Source organism: Trichomycterus rosablanca, chromosome 3 (assembly GCF_030014385.1).
Source record: "Trichomycterus rosablanca isolate fTriRos1 chromosome 3, fTriRos1.hap1, whole genome shotgun sequence".
Classification (NCBI taxonomy): Eukaryota; Metazoa; Chordata; class Actinopteri; order Siluriformes; family Trichomycteridae; genus Trichomycterus; species Trichomycterus rosablanca.
In genome coordinates this window covers 54,391,626-54,409,391 of record NC_085990.1, presented here as the reverse complement: position 1 = coordinate 54,409,391, position 17,766 = coordinate 54,391,626, and the positions used below count along the sequence as shown (strand labels likewise).

Here is a 17,766-nt window from a genome sequence, read left to right as displayed (position 1 = left end):
CATTTTATTTTGGTATTCAGGTTTTACTGTAATGCTGTTAAGTAACTTTTTTTCTTATATTCAAGTTAAGCTGCTACACAGATTTCTGTTCATTTTTAGTGCATCACTGCATTAAATGTAAAGTTTAAAATAAAACTGTAATTATCTCACTCATTTTGATTGATTTTGTAAAAATACAAAAACATTAAGCAATAGTTTGGATGCAGCATTTTTCCCTTCAGCACTGCAGAGCTATTCAGTTGTTAAACATGTACACTGGATTAATTTGAATAACTGTAATGTACTTGAAGTTTGCACTGTGTGAACAGTGTTATCTAGTTCTTATCTAGACAATATCTAGAAAATACAAGTATCGGTTTGAGACTCGGTATCGGATCGGGATCAAAATTAATGATCGGGATCGGTATTGGGAACAAAAAAACGTGATTGGGACATCCCTATTCCTTAGTGTGTGACATCAACCGTCAAACATGGAGGAGGAAGCATGATGGTCTGGGGCTGTTTTGCTGGATCCAGGGTCGGTGACTTGTACAGGGTGAGAGGCACCCTGAACCAAAAAGGCTACCTCAGCATTCTGCAGCACCATGCAGGACCCTCTGGTATGCACCTACTTGATCAGGGGTTCATCCTACAGCAAGATAATGACTTAAAACTTAAGTCCAAACTATGCCAGAACTACCTTAGGAAAAAATAACAAGATGGTAAGCTTGAAAACATGAAGTGGTCAGCACAGTCTCCAGACTTAAACCCCATCGAGCTGGTTTGGAATGAACTGGACAGAAGAGTGAAAGCAAAGCAACCTACAAGTACCACACATTTATGGGAACTTCTGCAACAGAGTTGGGAAGAACTTTCTGAAGAATATTTGATTTTCATTGTAGTAAGAATACCACGAGTGTGTTCAGCTGTTATATCTGCCAAAGGTGGTACTTTGATGAGTCAAAAGTTTACAATACATTTTGGTTTATAAATCGATGCCATGATTTCTTTTTTAACTTAAATTGTTTTTCCTTTGTTATATGCTTTCATTTCAAAGTTTCAATAAAGAACAGGAAAAATTGGGGTGTTCTAAATCTTTTGACCGGTAGTGTATATCTCATGAGGGTGAACACTATACAGCCAAAAGTATGTGGACAACCGGCTATTAATTAGTGATCACATTTCAAAACCTGGGACAGTTACTCTATTGTCTGTACAGGCTCCACAAGATTTTGGAGTGTGTATGTGGGAACTGTTCCCATTTAGGGTGCAGTCAGATGAGAAACGGTAAAACCACGTCCCTGAGCAGTGCACACCACACATTTGCCACGATGTGATCGTTATTTTAGCGCTTGCCACTGCATTCAAAGTTCAGTCTAATTGAACTCTGACCTAGTTTTCCTCTGACATTTACAAAGCGCATCTTTGCATTTCTTTCCTGAACTTCATGATGGCTGCATCATAAACAATTGTTGGAAAACACTGTCATGTTTAGGAGATCCTAAATAACTTGTATAATAAACTCCAGTTTGTTGATATGGAGTCTGTGGATGAATAATTTCCATTTTGATTCCAATTTGATTTTTATACATGACGTTTTTGAATGGATTAAAGCTCGTTAGATAGATGTGTATCACAGTGAGTAATCAGGCACCAGTCCGGAGATTAGTGAATAATTTAATGTTAATGTTGATTAAATAAATAAATTAGACAGTTACACACTGATCAAATGTTGTATATTAATTGTAAATAATTCTGATGAAAGATGATGACACTGTATAAAGTATAAAATATTAGTACAGTTATTTTGTAAGATAAAATTGTTTTGTAATAATCGTCTATCAACACATTCCTAATTTAACATAAATTATATGTGTGATCCATTAATAACATTAAATACAACATATGAGATAATGTACAGTAAACACCTGACTGGATCTTGTGACGACATGAATGTAACCAAAGTGTAAAACATGACGTTAAAATCATAATAAATAATACATAAATTCATTTATCATTTATTTTATTTACAACTCAGTTGGGACCATATGGAAAATGCAAAAAACAGTGTCTCCTATATTTACTTTGACTTTTATTTCATTATTTCATTTCGTCTTTAGCATCATTTCCTCAGAAAAGATCTTGGATACTGATTCATCTGACCACAATATATAATACATATTATTTATTTCCACTGGGTAATCATCCATCCCAGAGAATTTGACCATGTCTCTTTCTGGACAAGCTTTTTTTCATAGTAAAGTTTTCAGTGACATTTGTGAATGTAACTCTATATTGTAGAGCTTAACAAAAGTTTGCTAAAGTAATTCCTCGTTCATGTGGTTCTATCAGATATTGATAAATGACGGTTCCTTATGATGTGAGGTTGCTAACTGAACCCTAAAGGACTGGCAACATTTGCAGTATAAACTGTTTCTCACCAAAGTCTGTGCATGTCTAGAAGAAAGAGTCTCTATCCTGAATGGTGATGATGGCTGCAGGTTCCCCTGATATTTAAACTTGCATAATATTTGTAACGGTTTAAGGGCTAGACGGACAGGAGGGGCGGACACACACGCAGAGCTGTATGATACAAACTATATTTAATAATAATAAAGACAAGACAAAGGAATACAAACAAACATACAGGACTAACAGGGAAACAATGCTAATAGGGCTAAACAGGCCAACGGGGCTAAACAGACTAAACAGGACAACACAAGCTAAACATGCTAATCTAAATGTGAATGAACAAAACTAAGCTAAACAGAAACTACATAGACTAAACAGAGTCAAAAGCTAAAAAACAGAACTAAAGCTAAGGCAGAAGACTGAGTGTGCTCATGGAGAGGAGGGCGTGGCACATAGGAGCTCCAGAGCACACTGAGGTGACAGAATTGTTTGAATAGATGAACTCGGTATCTTCAGGGATTTGGAAATTGTTTCACAATTATCTTATTGATGTCTTGGCTGATTTCTTTTGATTTTCCCAAGATATCAAGCAAGTACTGCCACAGGTACACACATTAACTCAGATGACGTCAATTAGCCTATCAGAAGCTTCTAAAGTCATGGTGTCTTCTGAAAGCTGTTTAAAGGCTCAGTGAATTCGCTGTATCTAAACTTCTGACCCACTAAGATTTAAACATAGTGAATTATAAGTAAAATGATCCGTCATGTACAGTAGAACCTAAACAACTTGCTAAATCTGTAGTTTGATGACATGGAACCTGTGGAGGAAATAAACAGATGTGTATGTAAACTTGTGACCTCCACTGTACATGTTCCAGATTAATCATTTTTATTTTGGTTAGAATCTGATTTATCATTCATGATGTTTAGATTAAAGCTTGTTGGATAGACGTGTACTGTAGTAAATGATCAGGATCCAGTCTGGAGGCTGGTGAATAGTTTAGTGTTAACATTTATTTATTTATTAGGATTTTAACATCATGTTTTACACTTTGGTTCCATTCAGGACAGAACAGATAATTACTGCTTACACAAGATTCACCAGTTCAAGTTTTTAATGTTAAACACAGTCATGAACAATTCAGTGTCTCCAGTTCACCTCACTTGCACATCTTTGGACTGTGGGAAGAAACTGGAGCTCCCGGAGGAAACCCACACAGACACATGGAGAACATGCAAACTCCACACAGAAAGAACAAACCCAGGACCTTCTTGCTGTGAGGCGACAGTGCTACCCACTTAGCCACCGTGCCACAGTTTAGTGTTAACAAATTGAAATAAATGAAATAAATTAGGTGGTTAAACACAGATTTAATGTTTATTCATTATAAATAGTTCTGAAGAGGGAGACGGATAATAATTAGTATAAAACAGTTTTACCTTAAACGTTGCATTAAAATATTTCTGCTTCTTTCTGATTTCTTTCATTTCTCTTGATTTTTGTGAACAACCAAAGAATCCAGTTTAATGTAAATAATAAAACATTTTCACATCTGCACAGCAAACAACAACAAACATCCAGCAGCTGTTTAACATCATCATACTGCCGTCCAATCAGAAACTCTCATCTTTCAGAAACTACAAACCGAGTTAATGAACTTAATCAGGTAGGAGTGAAGAACCTAATAAAATAGAAAATCTAATACTGACCTCAGATCAGTAGAAGAATCTCCTCCTCTGAACTGTAAGGGAACGTACATTGACCCATCACTCTTTATGGACACACAGCTGGGTTTAGGTGAGTCTGATCTTTTACTTTCCACCCATCTAAAGCACAGAAGAAGAAGAACCACTGGAGTTTGTTTGGGATTTTAACATCATGTTTTACACTTTGTTTACATTCATGACAGGAACGGTAGTTACTCATTACCCAAGATTCATCAGTTCACAAGTTTACATCAAACACAGTCATGGACAATTTAGTGTCTCCACTTCACCCCACTTGCACGTCTTTGGACTGTAGGAGGAAACTGGAGCACCCGGAGGAAACCCACACTGACACGGGGAAAGGACCTGGACCACCTCATCTGGGGATCGAACCCAGGACCTTCTTGCTGTGAGGTGACAGTGCTAACCACTTAGCCACCATGCTGTCCCCACTGGAGATTAAAATGTGATTATTAAACTTGTATAGTGATGAAATGTTGATAATAATTTCTACCTATTAATAAAATGATGATAAATAATGAATAAAGTAATGATGACACACAATATATTTCGGGAATTAGCATTGCTAACATGCTACATTCGGAATTAAAGAACACCTGATGTACCATTTTAGTATAGGTATACAGTAATCCCTCCTCGATCGCGGGGGTTGCGTTCCAGAACCCCCCGCGAAAGGTGAAAATCCGCGAAGTAAAAACCATGTGTTTATTTTTATATATTTTAAGCCCTTATAAACCCTCCCACACTCTTATAAACATTTCCCGCACAGTTATACAGCATAAAGCGGAAACTAACGCTTCTCTCCTTCGCTGAGCCAATCAGCACCCTTGATACTTAACCGCATGCTCTGATTGGGTAGCTTCTCAGCCATCCGCCAATAGCGTCTCGTGTATGAAATCAACTGGGCAAACCAACTGAGGCAGCATTTCATTCCTGAACTTCATAATGGCTGCATCATAAACATTTGTTGGAAAACACTGTGTCATGTGCAGTAAATCCTAAATAACTGGCTAAAACTACAGTTTGTTGATATGGAATCTGTGGATGAATTACTTCCATTTTGATTATTTCCATTTTGATTTTGATGGAGAGGAGAAGGGGGCGCTGTGGAGCTCCTGTCAGCAGAGACAAATTAATCAATGATGACACGAGTGAGGCTGGTAATCAAGAACTGGCAACATTAGCAGTATAAACTGTTTCTCACCAAAGTCTGAGCATCTCCAGAAGAAAGAGTGAGTCTCTCTCCTGAATGGTGATGATGGCTGCATGTTCCCATGATATTTAAACTTGCATAATATTGTTTGAATAGATAAACTCGGTACCTTCAGGGATTTGGAAAATGTTTCACAAGATGTACTTGTGGAGGCCACAATTATTTTGAATGAATCCTTTATTGTCAATGTACTTGTACACTTGCACAATGAAATTGTAAAAATTGATGGTGACTACAGTACATTATATTGATGTCTTGGCTGATTTCTTTTGATTTTCCTATGATATCAAGCAAGTACTGCCACTGGTACACCAATTAACTCAAATGACGTCAATTAGCCTATCAGAAGCCTCTAAAGTCATGAGGTTTTCTGGAAGCTCACATCCTCACTGTGGACTGTTTTCCCTGCTGGCTTCTGGTAAAAGATTCAGGAGTATTCGGTGCAGGACCACCAGACTATTGAACTCATAATCACTTTTGGATGATTTCAAGAAAAATACTGAGCCACATGCCATCTGTGTACTCATTATCTACCCTTACAAATATGTATATGAACAATTTTTAACTCCAGAAGTCACTTTTTGCTATTTATATTTTATTCACGCTGCTATTTTATAGGTATGTATATACAGTACTAGGGCTGGGCGATATGGATCAAAAGTAATATCTCGATATTATTTTGCTGAACCACGATATACGATATATATCTCGATATTTTTTTTATCCCATAAGGTAATAACAAAAAGACACTTCTGAGACAAAGCTACATGTTACAAATTTTTTACAGGCACTTTTATTATCGGTGAGTAAAATACAGGTAAGATTCTCTCAGAGAGTAAAATACAGGTAAGATTCTCTCAGTGAGTAAAATACAGGTAAGATTCTCTCAGTGAGTAAAATACAGGTAAGATTCTCTCAGAGAGTAAAATACAGGTAAGATTCTCTCTGTGAGTAAAATACAGGTAAGATTCTCTCTGTGAGTAAAATACAGGTAAGATTCTCTCTGTGAGTAAAATACAGGTAAGATTCTCTCTGTGAGTAAAATACAGGTAAGATTCTCTCAGAGAGTAAAATACAGGTAAGATTCTCTCAGAGAGTAAAATACAGGTAAGATTCTCTCTGTGAGTAAAATACAGGTAAGATTCTCTCTGTGAGTAAAATACAGGTAAGATTCTCTCAGAGAGTAAAATACAGGTAAGATTCTCTCAGAGAGTAAAATACAGGTAAGATTCTCTCTGTGAGTAAAATACAGGTAAGATTCTCTCAGAGAGTAAAATACAGGTAAGATTCTCTCAGAGAGTAAAATACAGGTAAGATTCTCTCTGTGAGTAAAATACAGGTAAGATTCTCTCTGTGAGTAAAATACAGGTAAGATTCTCTCAGTGAGTAAAATACAGGTAAGATTCTCTCAGTGAGTAAAATACAGGTAAGATTCTCTCTGTGAGTAAAATACAGGTAAGATTCTCTCAGTGAGTAAAATACAGGTAAGATTCTCTCAGTGAGTAAAATACAGGTAAGATTCTCTCTGTGAGTAAAATACAGGTAAGATTCTCTCTGTGAGTAAAATACAGGTAAGATTCTCTCAGTGAGTAAAATACAGGTAAGATTCTCTCTGTGAGTAAAATACAGGTAAGATTATCTCAGAGAGTAAAATACAGGTAAGATTCTCTCAGTGAGTAAAATACAGGTAAGATTCTCTCTGTGAGTAAAATACAGGTAAGATTCTCTCAGTGAGTAAAATACAGGTAAGATTCTCTCAGTGAGTAAAATACAGGTAAGATTCTCTCTGTGAGTAAAATACAGGTAAGATTCTCTCAGTGAGTAAAATACAGGTAAGATTCTCTCAGTGAGTAAAATACAGGTAAGATTCTCTCAGAGAGTAAAATACAGGTAAGATTCTCTCAGAGAGTAAAATACAGGTAAGATTCTCTCTGTGAGTAAAATACAGGTAAGATTCTCTCTGTGAGTAAAATACAGGTAAGATTCTCTCTGTGAGTAAAATACAGGTAAGATTCTCTCTGTGAGTAAAATACAGGTAAGATTCTCTCAGTGAGTAAAATACAGGTAAGATTCTCTCTGTGAGTAAAATACAGGTAAGATTCTCTCAGTGAGTAAAATACAGGTAAGATTCTCTCAGTGAGTAAAATACAGGTAAGATTCTCTCTGTGAGTAAAATACAGGTAAGATTCTCTCAGTGAGTAAAATACAGGTAAGATTCTCTCAGTGAGTAAAATACAGGTAAGATTCTCTCAGTGAGTAAAATACAGGTAAGATTCTCTCTGTGAGTAAAATACAGGTAAGATTCTCTCTGTGAGTAAAATACAGGTAAGATTCTCTCAGAGAGTAAAATACAGGTAAGATTCTCTCAGAGAGTAAAATACAGGTAAGATTCTCTCTGTGAGTAAAATACAGGTAAGATTCTGTCAGTGAGTAAAATACAGGTAAGATTCTCTCAGAGAGTAAAATACAGGTAAGATTCTCTCTGTGAGTAAAATACAGGTAAGATTCTGTCAGTGAGTAAAATACAGGTAAGATTCTCTCAGAGAGTAAAATACAGGTAAGATTCTCTCTGTGAGTAAAATACAGGTAAGATTCTCTCTGTGAGTAAAATACAGGTAAGATTCTCTCTGTGAGTAAAATACAGGTAAGATTCTCTCAGTGAGTAAAATACAGGTAAGATTCTCTCTGTGAGTAAAATACAGGTAAGATTCTCTCAGTGAGTAAAATACAGGTAAGATTCTCTCTGTGAGTAAAATACAGGTAAGATTCTCTCTGTGAGTAAAATACAGGTAAGATTCTCTCAGAGAGTAAAATACAGGTAAGATTCTCTCAGAGAGTAAAATACAGGTAAGATTCTCTCAGAGAGTAAAATACAGGTAAGATTCTCTCTGTGAGTAAAATACAGGTAAGATTCTCTCTGTGAGTAAAATACAGGTAAGATTCTCTCAGAGAGTAAAATACAGGTAAGATTCTCTCAGAGAGTAAAATACAGGTAAGATTCTCTCTGTGAGTAAAATACAGGTAAGATTCTCTCAGTGAGTAAAATACAGGTAAGATTCTCTCTGTGAGTAAAATACAGGTAAGATTCTCTCTGTGAGTAAAATACAGGTAAGATTCTCTCAGAGAGTAAAATACAGGTAAGATTCTCTCTGTGAGTAAAATACAGGTAAGATTCTGTCAGTGAGTAAAATACAGGTAAGATTCTCTCAGAGAGTAAAATACAGGTAAGATTCTCTCTGTGAGTAAAATACAGGTAAGATTCTGTCAGTGAGTAAAATACAGGTAAGATTCTCTCAGAGAGTAAAATACAGGTAAGATTCTCTCTGTGAGTAAAATACAGGTAAGATTCTCTCTGTGAGTAAAATACAGGTAAGATTCTCTCTGTGAGTAAAATACAGGTAAGATTCTCTCAGTGAGTAAAATACAGGTAAGATTCTCTCTGTGAGTAAAATACAGGTAAGATTCTCTCAGAGAGTAAAATACAGGTAAGATTCTCTCTGTGAGTAAAATACAGGTAAGATTCTGTCAGTGAGTAAAATACAGGTAAGATTCTCTCAGAGAGTAAAATACAGGTAAGATTCTCTCAGTGAGTAAAATACAGGTAAGATTCTCTCAGAGAGTAAAATACAGGTAAGATTCTCTCTGTGAGTAAAATACAGGTAAGATTCTGTCAGTGAGTAAAATACAGGTAAGATTCTCTCAGAGAGTAAAATACAGGTAAGATTCTCTCTGTGAGTAAAATACAGGTAAGATTCTCTCTGTGAGTAAAATACAGGTAAGATTCTCTCTGTGAGTAAAATACAGGTAAGATTCTCTCTGTGAGTAAAATACAGGTAAGATTCTCTCTGTGAGTAAAATACAGGTAAGATTCTCTCTGTGAGTAAAATACAGGTAAGATTCTCTCTGTGAGTAAAATACAGGTAAGATTCTCTCTGTGAGTAAAATACAGGTAAGATTCTCTCAGAGAGTAAAATTCAGTGAGTAAAATACAGGTGAGATTCTCTCAGTGAGTAAAATACAGGTAAGATTCTCTCAGTGAGTAAAATACAGGTAAGATTCTCTCAGTGAGTAAAATACAGGTAAGATTCTCTCAGTGAGTAAAATACAGGTAAGATTCTCTCTGTGAGTAAAATACAGGTAAGATTCTCTCTGTGAGTAAAATACAGGTAAGATTCTCTCAGAGAGTAAAATACAGGTAAGATTCTCTCAGAGAGTAAAATACAGGTAAGATTCTCTCTGTGAGTAAAATACAGGTAAGATTCTCTCAGAGAGTAAAATACAGGTAAGATTCTCTCAGAGAGTAAAATACAGGTAAGATTCTCTCTGTGAGTAAAATACAGGTAAGATTCTCTCAGTGAGTAAAATACAGGTAAGATTCTCTCTGTGAGTAAAATACAGGTAAGATTCTCTCAGTGAGTAAAATACAGGTAAGATTCTCTCAGTGAGTAAAATACAGGTAAGATTCTCTCTGTGAGTAAAATACAGGTAAGATTCTCTCAGTGAGTAAAATACAGGTAAGATTCTCTCAGAGAGTAAAATACAGGTAAGATTCTCTCAGAGAGTAAAATACAGGTAAGATTCTCTCTGTGAGTAAAATACAGGTAAGATTCTCTCTGTGAGTAAAATACAGGTAAGATTCTCTCTGTGAGTAAAATACAGGTAAGATTCTCTCTGAGTAAAATACAGGTAAGATTCTCTCAGTGAGTAAAATACAGGTAAGATTCTCTCTGTGAGTAAAATACAGGTAAGATTCTCTCAGTGAGTAAAATACAGGTAAGATTCTCTCAGTGAGTAAAATACAGGTAAGATTCTCTCAGTGAGTAAAATACAGGTAAGATTCTCTCTGTGAGTAAAATACAGGTAAGATTCTCTCTGTGAGTAAAATACAGGTAAGATTCTCTCAGAGAGTAAAATACAGGTAAGATTCTCTCAGAGAGTAAAATACAGGTAAGATTCTCTCTGTGAGTAAAATACAGGTAAGATTCTGTCAGTGAGTAAAATACAGGTAAGATTCTCTCAGAGAGTAAAATACAGGTAAGATTCTCTCTGTGAGTAAAATACAGGTAAGATTCTGTCAGTGAGTAAAATACAGGTAAGATTCTCTCAGAGAGTAAAATACAGGTAAGATTCTCTCTGTGAGTAAAATACAGGTAATATTCTCTCTGTGAGTAAAATACAGGTAAGATTCTCTCTGTGAGTAAAATACAGGTAAGATTCTCTCTGTGAGTAAAATACAGGTAAGATTCTCTCAGTGAGTAAAATACAGGTAAGATTCTCTCTGTGAGTAAAATACAGGTAAGATTCTCTCAGTGAGTAAAATACAGGTAAGATTCTCTCTGTGAGTAAAATACAGGTAAGATTCTCTCTGTGAGTAAAATACAGGTAAGATTCTCTCAGAGAGTAAAATACAGGTAAGATTCTCTCAGAGAGTAAAATACAGGTAAGATTCTCTCAGAGAGTAAAATACAGGTAAGATTCTCTCAGAGAGTAAAATACAGGTAAGATTCTCTCTGTGAGTAAAATACAGGTAAGATTCTCTCTGTGAGTAAAATACAGGTAAGATTCTCTCAGAGAGTAAAATACAGGTAAGATTCTCTCAGAGAGTAAAATACAGGTAAGATTCTCTCTGTGAGTAAAATACAGGTAAGATTCTCTCAGTGAGTAAAATACAGGTAAGATTCTCTCTGTGAGTAAAATACAGGTAAGATTCTCTCTGTGAGTAAAATACAGGTAAGATTCTCTCAGAGAGTAAAATACAGGTAAGATTCTCTCTGTGAGTAAAATACAGGTAAGATTCTGTCAGTGAGTAAAATACAGGTAAGATTCTCTCAGAGAGTAAAATACAGGTAAGATTCTCTCTGTGAGTAAAATACAGGTAAGATTCTGTCAGTGAGTAAAATACAGGTAAGATTCTCTCAGAGAGTAAAATACAGGTAAGATTCTCTCTGTGAGTAAAATACAGGTAAGATTCTCTCTGTGAGTAAAATACAGGTAAGATTCTCTCTGTGAGTAAAATACAGGTAAGATTTTCTCAGTGAGTAAAATACAGGTAAGATTCTCTCAGTGAGTAAAATACAGGTAAGATTCTCTCTGTGAGTAAAATACAGGTAAGATTCTCTCAGTGAGTAAAATACAGGTAAGATTCTCTCTGTGAGTAAAATACAGGTAAGATTCTCTCTGTGAGTAAAATACAGGTAAGATTCTCTCAGAGAGTAAAATACAGGTAAGATTCTCTCTGTGAGTAAAATACAGGTAAGATTCTCTCTGTGAGTAAAATACAGGTAAGATTCTCTCAGAGAGTAAAATACAGGTAAGATTCTCTCAGAGAGTAAAATACAGGTAAGATTCTCTCTGTGAGTAAAATACAGGTAAGATTCTCTCTGTGAGTAAAATACAGGTAAGATTCTCTCAGAGAGTAAAATACAGGTAAGATTCTCTCAGAGAGTAAAATACAGGTAAGATTCTCTCTGTGAGTAAAATACAGGTAAGATTCTCTCAGTGAGTAAAATACAGGTAAGATTCTCTCAGTGAGTAAAATACAGGTAAGATTCTCTCTGTGAGTAAAATACAGGTAAGATTCTCTCAGTGAGTAAAATACAGGTAAGATTCTCTCAGAGAGTAAAATACAGGTAAGATTCTCTCAGTGAGTAAAATACAGGTAAGATTCTCTCTGTGAGTAAAATACAGGTAAGATTCTCTCAGTGAGTAAAATACAGGTAAGATTCTCTCAGTGAGTAAAATACAGGTAAGATTCTCTCAGTGAGTAAAATACAGGTAAGATTCTCTCAGTGAGGAAAATACAGGTAAGATTCTCTCTGTGAGTAAAATACAGGTAAGATTCTCTCTGTGAGTAAAATACAGGTAAGATTCTCTCTGTGAGTAAAATACAGGTAAGATTCTCTCTGTGAGTAAAATACAGGTAAGATTCTCTCAGTGAGTAAAATACAGGTAAGATTCTCTCAGTGAGTAAAATACAGGTAAGATTCTCTCAGTGAGTAAAATACAGGTAAGATTCTCTCAGTGAGTAAAATACAGGTAAGATTCTCTCAGAGAGTAAAATACAGGTAAGATTCTCTCAGAGAGTAAAATACAGGTAAGATTCTCTCTGTGAGTAAAATACAGGTAAGATTCTCTCAGTGAGTAAAATACAGGTAAGATTCTCTCTGTGAGTAAAATACAGGTAAGATTCTGTCAGTGAGTAAAATACAGGTAAGATTCTCTCAGAGAGTAAAATACAGGTAAGATTCTCTCTGTGAGTAAAATACAGGTAAGATTCTGTCAGTGAGTAAAATACAGGTAAGATTCTCTCAGTGAGTAAAATACAGGTAAGATTCTCTCAGTGAGTAAAATACAGGTAAGATTCTCTCAGTGAGTAAAATACAGGTAAGATTCTCTCAGTGAGTAAAATACAGGTAAGATTCTCTCAGTGAGTAAAATACAGGTAAGATTCTCTCAGAGAAAAAATACAGGTAAGATTCTCTCAGTGAGTAAAATACAGGTGAGATTCTCTCAGTGAGTAAAACACAGGTGAGATTCTCTCAGTGAGTAAAATACAGGTAAGATTCTCTCAGTGAGTAAAATACAGGTAAGATTATCTCAGAGAGTAAAATACAGGTAATATTCTCTCAGTGAGTAAAATACAGGTAAGATTCTCTCAGTGAGTAAAATACAGGTAAGATTCTCTCAGTGAGTAAAATACAGGTAAGATTCTCTCAGAGAGTAAAATACAGGTAAGATTCTCTCTGTGAGTAAAATACAGGTAAGATTCTCTCAGAGAGTAAAATACAGGTAAGATTCTCTCTGTGAGTAAAATACAGGTAAGATTCTCTCAGAGAGTAAAATACAGGTAAGATTCTCTCTGTGAGTAAAATACAGGTAAGATTCTCTCTGTGAGTAAAATACAGGTAAGATTCTCTCAGTGAGTAAAATACAGGTAAGATTCTCTCAGTGAGTAAAATACAGGTAAGATTCTCTCAGTGAGTAAAATACAGGTAAGATTCTCTCAGAGAGTAAAATACAGGTAAGATTCTCTCAGAGAGTAAAATACAGGTAAGATTCTCTCAGAGAGTAAAATACAGGTAAGATTCTCTCTGTGAGTAAAATACAGGTAAGATTCTCTCAGTGAGTAAAATACAGGTAAGATTCTCTCAGTGAGTAAAATACTGGTAAGATTCTCTCAGTGAGTAAAATACAGGTAAGATTCTCTCAGTGAGTAAAATACAGGTAAGATTCTCTCAGAGAGTAAAATACAGGTAAGATTCTCTCAGAGAGTAAAATACAGGTAAGATTCTCTCAGAGAGTAAAATACAGGTAAGATTCTCTCAGAGAGTAAAATACAGGTAAGATTCTCTCAGAGAGTAAAATACAGGTAAGATTCTCTCAGAGAGTAAAATACAGGTAAGATTCTCTCAGAGAGTAAAATACAGGTAAGATTCTCTCAGAGAGTAAAATACAGGTAAGATTCTCTCAGAGAGTAAAATACAGGTAAGATTCTCTCAGAGAGTAAAATACAGGTAAGATTCTCTCAGAGAGTAAAATACAGGTGAGATTCTCTCAGTGAGTAAAATACAGGTAAGATTCTCTCAGTGAGTAAAATACAGGTAAGATTCTCTCAGAGAGTAAAATACAGGTAAGATTATCTCAGAGAGTAAAATACAGGTAAGATTCTCTCAGTGGGTAAAATACAGGTAAGATTCTCTCAGAGAGTAAAATACAGGTAAGATTCTCTCAGAGAGTAAAATACAGGTAAGATTCTCTCAGAGAGTAAAATACAGGTAAGATTCTCTCAGAGAGTAAAATACAGGTGAGATTCTCTCAGTGAGTAAAATACAGGTAAGATTCTCTCAGTGAGTAAAATACAGGTAAGATTCTCTCAGAGAGTAAAATACAGGTAAGATTATCTCAGAGAGTAAAATACAGGTAAGATTCTCTCAGTGAGTAAAATACAGGTAAGATTATCTCAGAGAGTAAAATACAGGTAAGATTCTCTCAGTGGGTAAAATACAGGTAAGATTATCTCAGAGAGTAAAATACAGGTAAGATTCTCTCAGTGGGTAAAATACAGGTAAGATTATCTCAGAGAGTAAAATACAGGTAAGATTCTCTCAGTGAGTAAAATACAGGTAAGATTCTCTCAGTGGGTAAAATACAGGTAAGATTATCTCAGAGAGTAAAATACAGGTAAGATTCTCTCAGTGGGTAAAATACAGGTAAGATTATCTCAGAGAGTAAAATACAGGTAAGATTCTCTCAGTGAGTAAAATACAGTAAACAGTAAACAGAGTAAAACTGATTAAATCTGCTGGAGATAAACAGTAAAAATTAGTGATGCACCGATATGGGATTTTTGGGCCGATGCCGATATCCGATATTATACACGTACTTATCTACAGATGCCGATATACACATTTATAACTTACAGAGAGATCAGACACCCCCGATTTACATTATAAACAAATGTACCATTTATTTGCATAACTTTTTAGCTTTCAACCAACTGTATGTAAACAATAAAATAAAAGGTGTCTCCTGAGAAAATTATCAGGCACATTTAGTTAGCTAACTGGTTCTACACAGACTGGTCACCACTTTTAAATAAAATAGATCTATTCAAACTAATAATATATAAAAAACATTTTAAAAAGTGATCTTATATCAAAGGATTTTAAATTAACAACTTAAATAAAATAATATCTCCTCAAATTAATAAAAAATCAATAGATTTAAGTAAAATTAATGCCAGTTGCCTTTTAGCAGTGTAACTAATCAACGATACAGTAACAGAGAAATAAGAATCCTTCAGCACTGACTTTGTGCTTCTCCACACTGTTAGAGGTGGAAGAATCTGAGCCAAATTATTTTTTTCTACAAGTTCATAAGTCTATTTTTAATTCAAAATTAATCATTTTAATTCAAAACTGTTGTCTACCCACTGCACGGTTAAACTCAGAATACTCACTGGACTCACATCAGATGTCCAGATGTCCGTGGTGAGGCTAATGGAGGACACATGATCGTCAATGAGCTTGTGAATGTGAGTCGCTACCAAGTTGTGTAGCTCCGGTAGGGACGGCTAGGTTTACAGGAACTCTGGATATCTGTCAGGATGGTGCCTTCAGATGTATAATTACATTTGTGGTGTTGAAATTTCTCACTTTGCTCCCTCCACGCAAGACGTTAGTTGAGCAACGAGGCTGAAGTTTGTTACTTATTCGCGGCTTCCGATTCGTTTGGTTACTTATTCGCAGCTTCTTATTTAGCGGCTGAAGTTGGTTACTTATTCATAAAGGGAGCGTTCGCCATGGATATTTGCTGCACACTTTATATTTTACCGACATAAATCAACTAAATGAAGACGTGAACATCATTTTTTTGGCTGATTCTCATCGTGATATTGTCAATGTAAAAATGTGATTCAAATATAATTAAAATATTTACTTTGTAAAATATTTTTTCAATTCATTCTTTCAGGCTGCATTTCCACTGTAAGGAAAACCTATTTTTATTCAGAAGCATACTGGTGGCATAATTCAAGTCGGGCCAGACAAATAACAAATCCATTACACAGAACTGGTCCCTCTTTGTAAGAAAAAGTTGATTTTAGACTGGCCCAGGATCATTTTATACCTAAAATCTATAGGCAACATGGCACACTCAGCAATGGTGCACATGAAAATTCATTCAAATTAACTGGCAACATGCTACATCTAGTGCAATTTAAGATTGTATTTTAAAAACGTTTAAAAGCTATACTGAAGGCATTATTCATGCATAGACAGACAAACAATAAGTCCGTCACGATCAGGTTTTTCCCTGTACAAAAATCTTGTTTTACACTGACCTGCCAATTGTGATTCCATTCATCAAAAATTTATTCCTTAAACTCAATTTCCATACCTCCAAATCAGATATCACTTCACTTTACCTGTGTGTCCAAATAGGCCTACTCCTCCATCCTGTTTTTTCTTTTGCTACTTACTGTGGTGGTTTCTGTTTGTGTTTGTTTGTACTGGTTATTGTTGTGGTCTACATTTGTGCCTATTTTTAAATTACTGCTGGTCAGTGTTCACTAGTCCGTGTTTGTTCGTGGTTCTGCTCATTAAAAGCTGTTTAACGCATATGCGACTTGCGTTCGTCACATGAACAAGTAGGCTGTATAGTGAAGGGCCCCCAGGAGACAGTGGCAAAGATTGCAACTTCTTAATATGATTGCCATGTTCTCTCAAGTAATAAAATTTAAAAATTGCTTACAGGGAGAGAATTCTTCTTTGTGGTTAACTTGTTTTCTCTTTGAATGAATTTTCATGTGCACCATTGCTGAGTGTGCCATGTTGGCAGTTAGATTTTTGTTAGAAAATGATCCTGGGCCAGTCTAAAATCAACTTTTTCTTACAGAGAGGGACCAGTTCTGTATAATGGATTTGTTATTTGTCTGGCCCGACTTGAATTATGCCACCAGTATGCTTCTGAATAAAAATAGGTTTTCCTTACAGTGGAAATGCAGCCTGAAAGAATGAATTGAAAAAATATTTTACAAAGTAAATATTTTAATTATATTTGAATCACATTTTTACATTGACAACATCACGATGAGAATCAGCCAAAAAAATGATGTTCACGTCTTCATTTAGTTGATTTATGTCGGTAAAATATAAAGTGTGCAGCAAATATCCATGGCGAACGCTCCCTTTATGAATAAGGAACCAACTTCAGCCGCTAAATAAGAAGCTGCGAATAAGTAACCAAACGAATCGGAAGCCGCGAATAAGTAACAAACTTCAGAACTTCCACACCACAGATATTGTTGCTGCACTGCTGTAGCGCGGCCTGCGTCACCCCGTCTTCTTCCGGCAAATTATAAATGCGTCGGCAAATATCGGTTTGAAACATCGGCCCGATGCCGATTGTTCTTAAAAAATATATTATCGGCAGATACAGATAGAATTCCGATATCATCGTGCATCCCTAGTAAAAATCATCCAGAACTTGTTAGTGTTACATACCAGCAGGATCCTAAATGACTACATATACACTTCATATACACTACATACTGACTACATAGTGAATAGAGGACATTATTATTGTACCCTACATAGTGTACAGGAGTAGGAGGTAAGAAACTATTTGAGATTCCGGACTGATGGTTAAAAACGTATTTACGGAGTTTAATGACGCTTTTATTTACTTTTCTGGAGCTTTTATACCAAATTACTTTAATCAGTCAGTAACAGAAACACTCAGAGTGAAGAGTTTTAATGAATCCTCAACATTATTTATTATAAATTTACTCACCTGTTTTTCTTCTCTTCCTCTGAGAGATTCATGTTAGAGTTCATGTTTCCTCCTACAGACTGAAGCTTTAAAGCTGCTCACTCATGTAGAGAAACACAGCAGCACAACAGAATTCTTCTTTATGAGGTCTAGATTTATAACAT

The 17,766-nt window shown here is 35.5% G+C and overlaps 1 protein-coding gene across 1 annotated transcript in view; it reads right to left on the bottom strand.

Annotated features, from left to right (window-relative positions):
• LOC134309979 (NACHT, LRR and PYD domains-containing protein 12-like) overlaps positions 1–17,766 on the bottom strand; it is a 112,326-nt gene that overhangs the window by 94,490 nt on the left and 70 nt on the right. Inside the window, exons 1-2 of the mRNA XM_062991483.1 lie at positions 17,624–17,766; positions 4,102–4,218 (exon numbers count right to left, since the gene is read on the bottom strand). The exon at positions 17,624–17,766 is cut by the window's right edge and continues 70 nt beyond it. Of these exons, the coding sequence (XP_062847553.1) occupies positions 4,102–4,218; positions 17,624–17,667 (161 nt within the window). The 5' untranslated portion in view covers positions 17,668–17,766. The remainder of the gene's footprint in view (positions 1–4,101; positions 4,219–17,623) is intronic.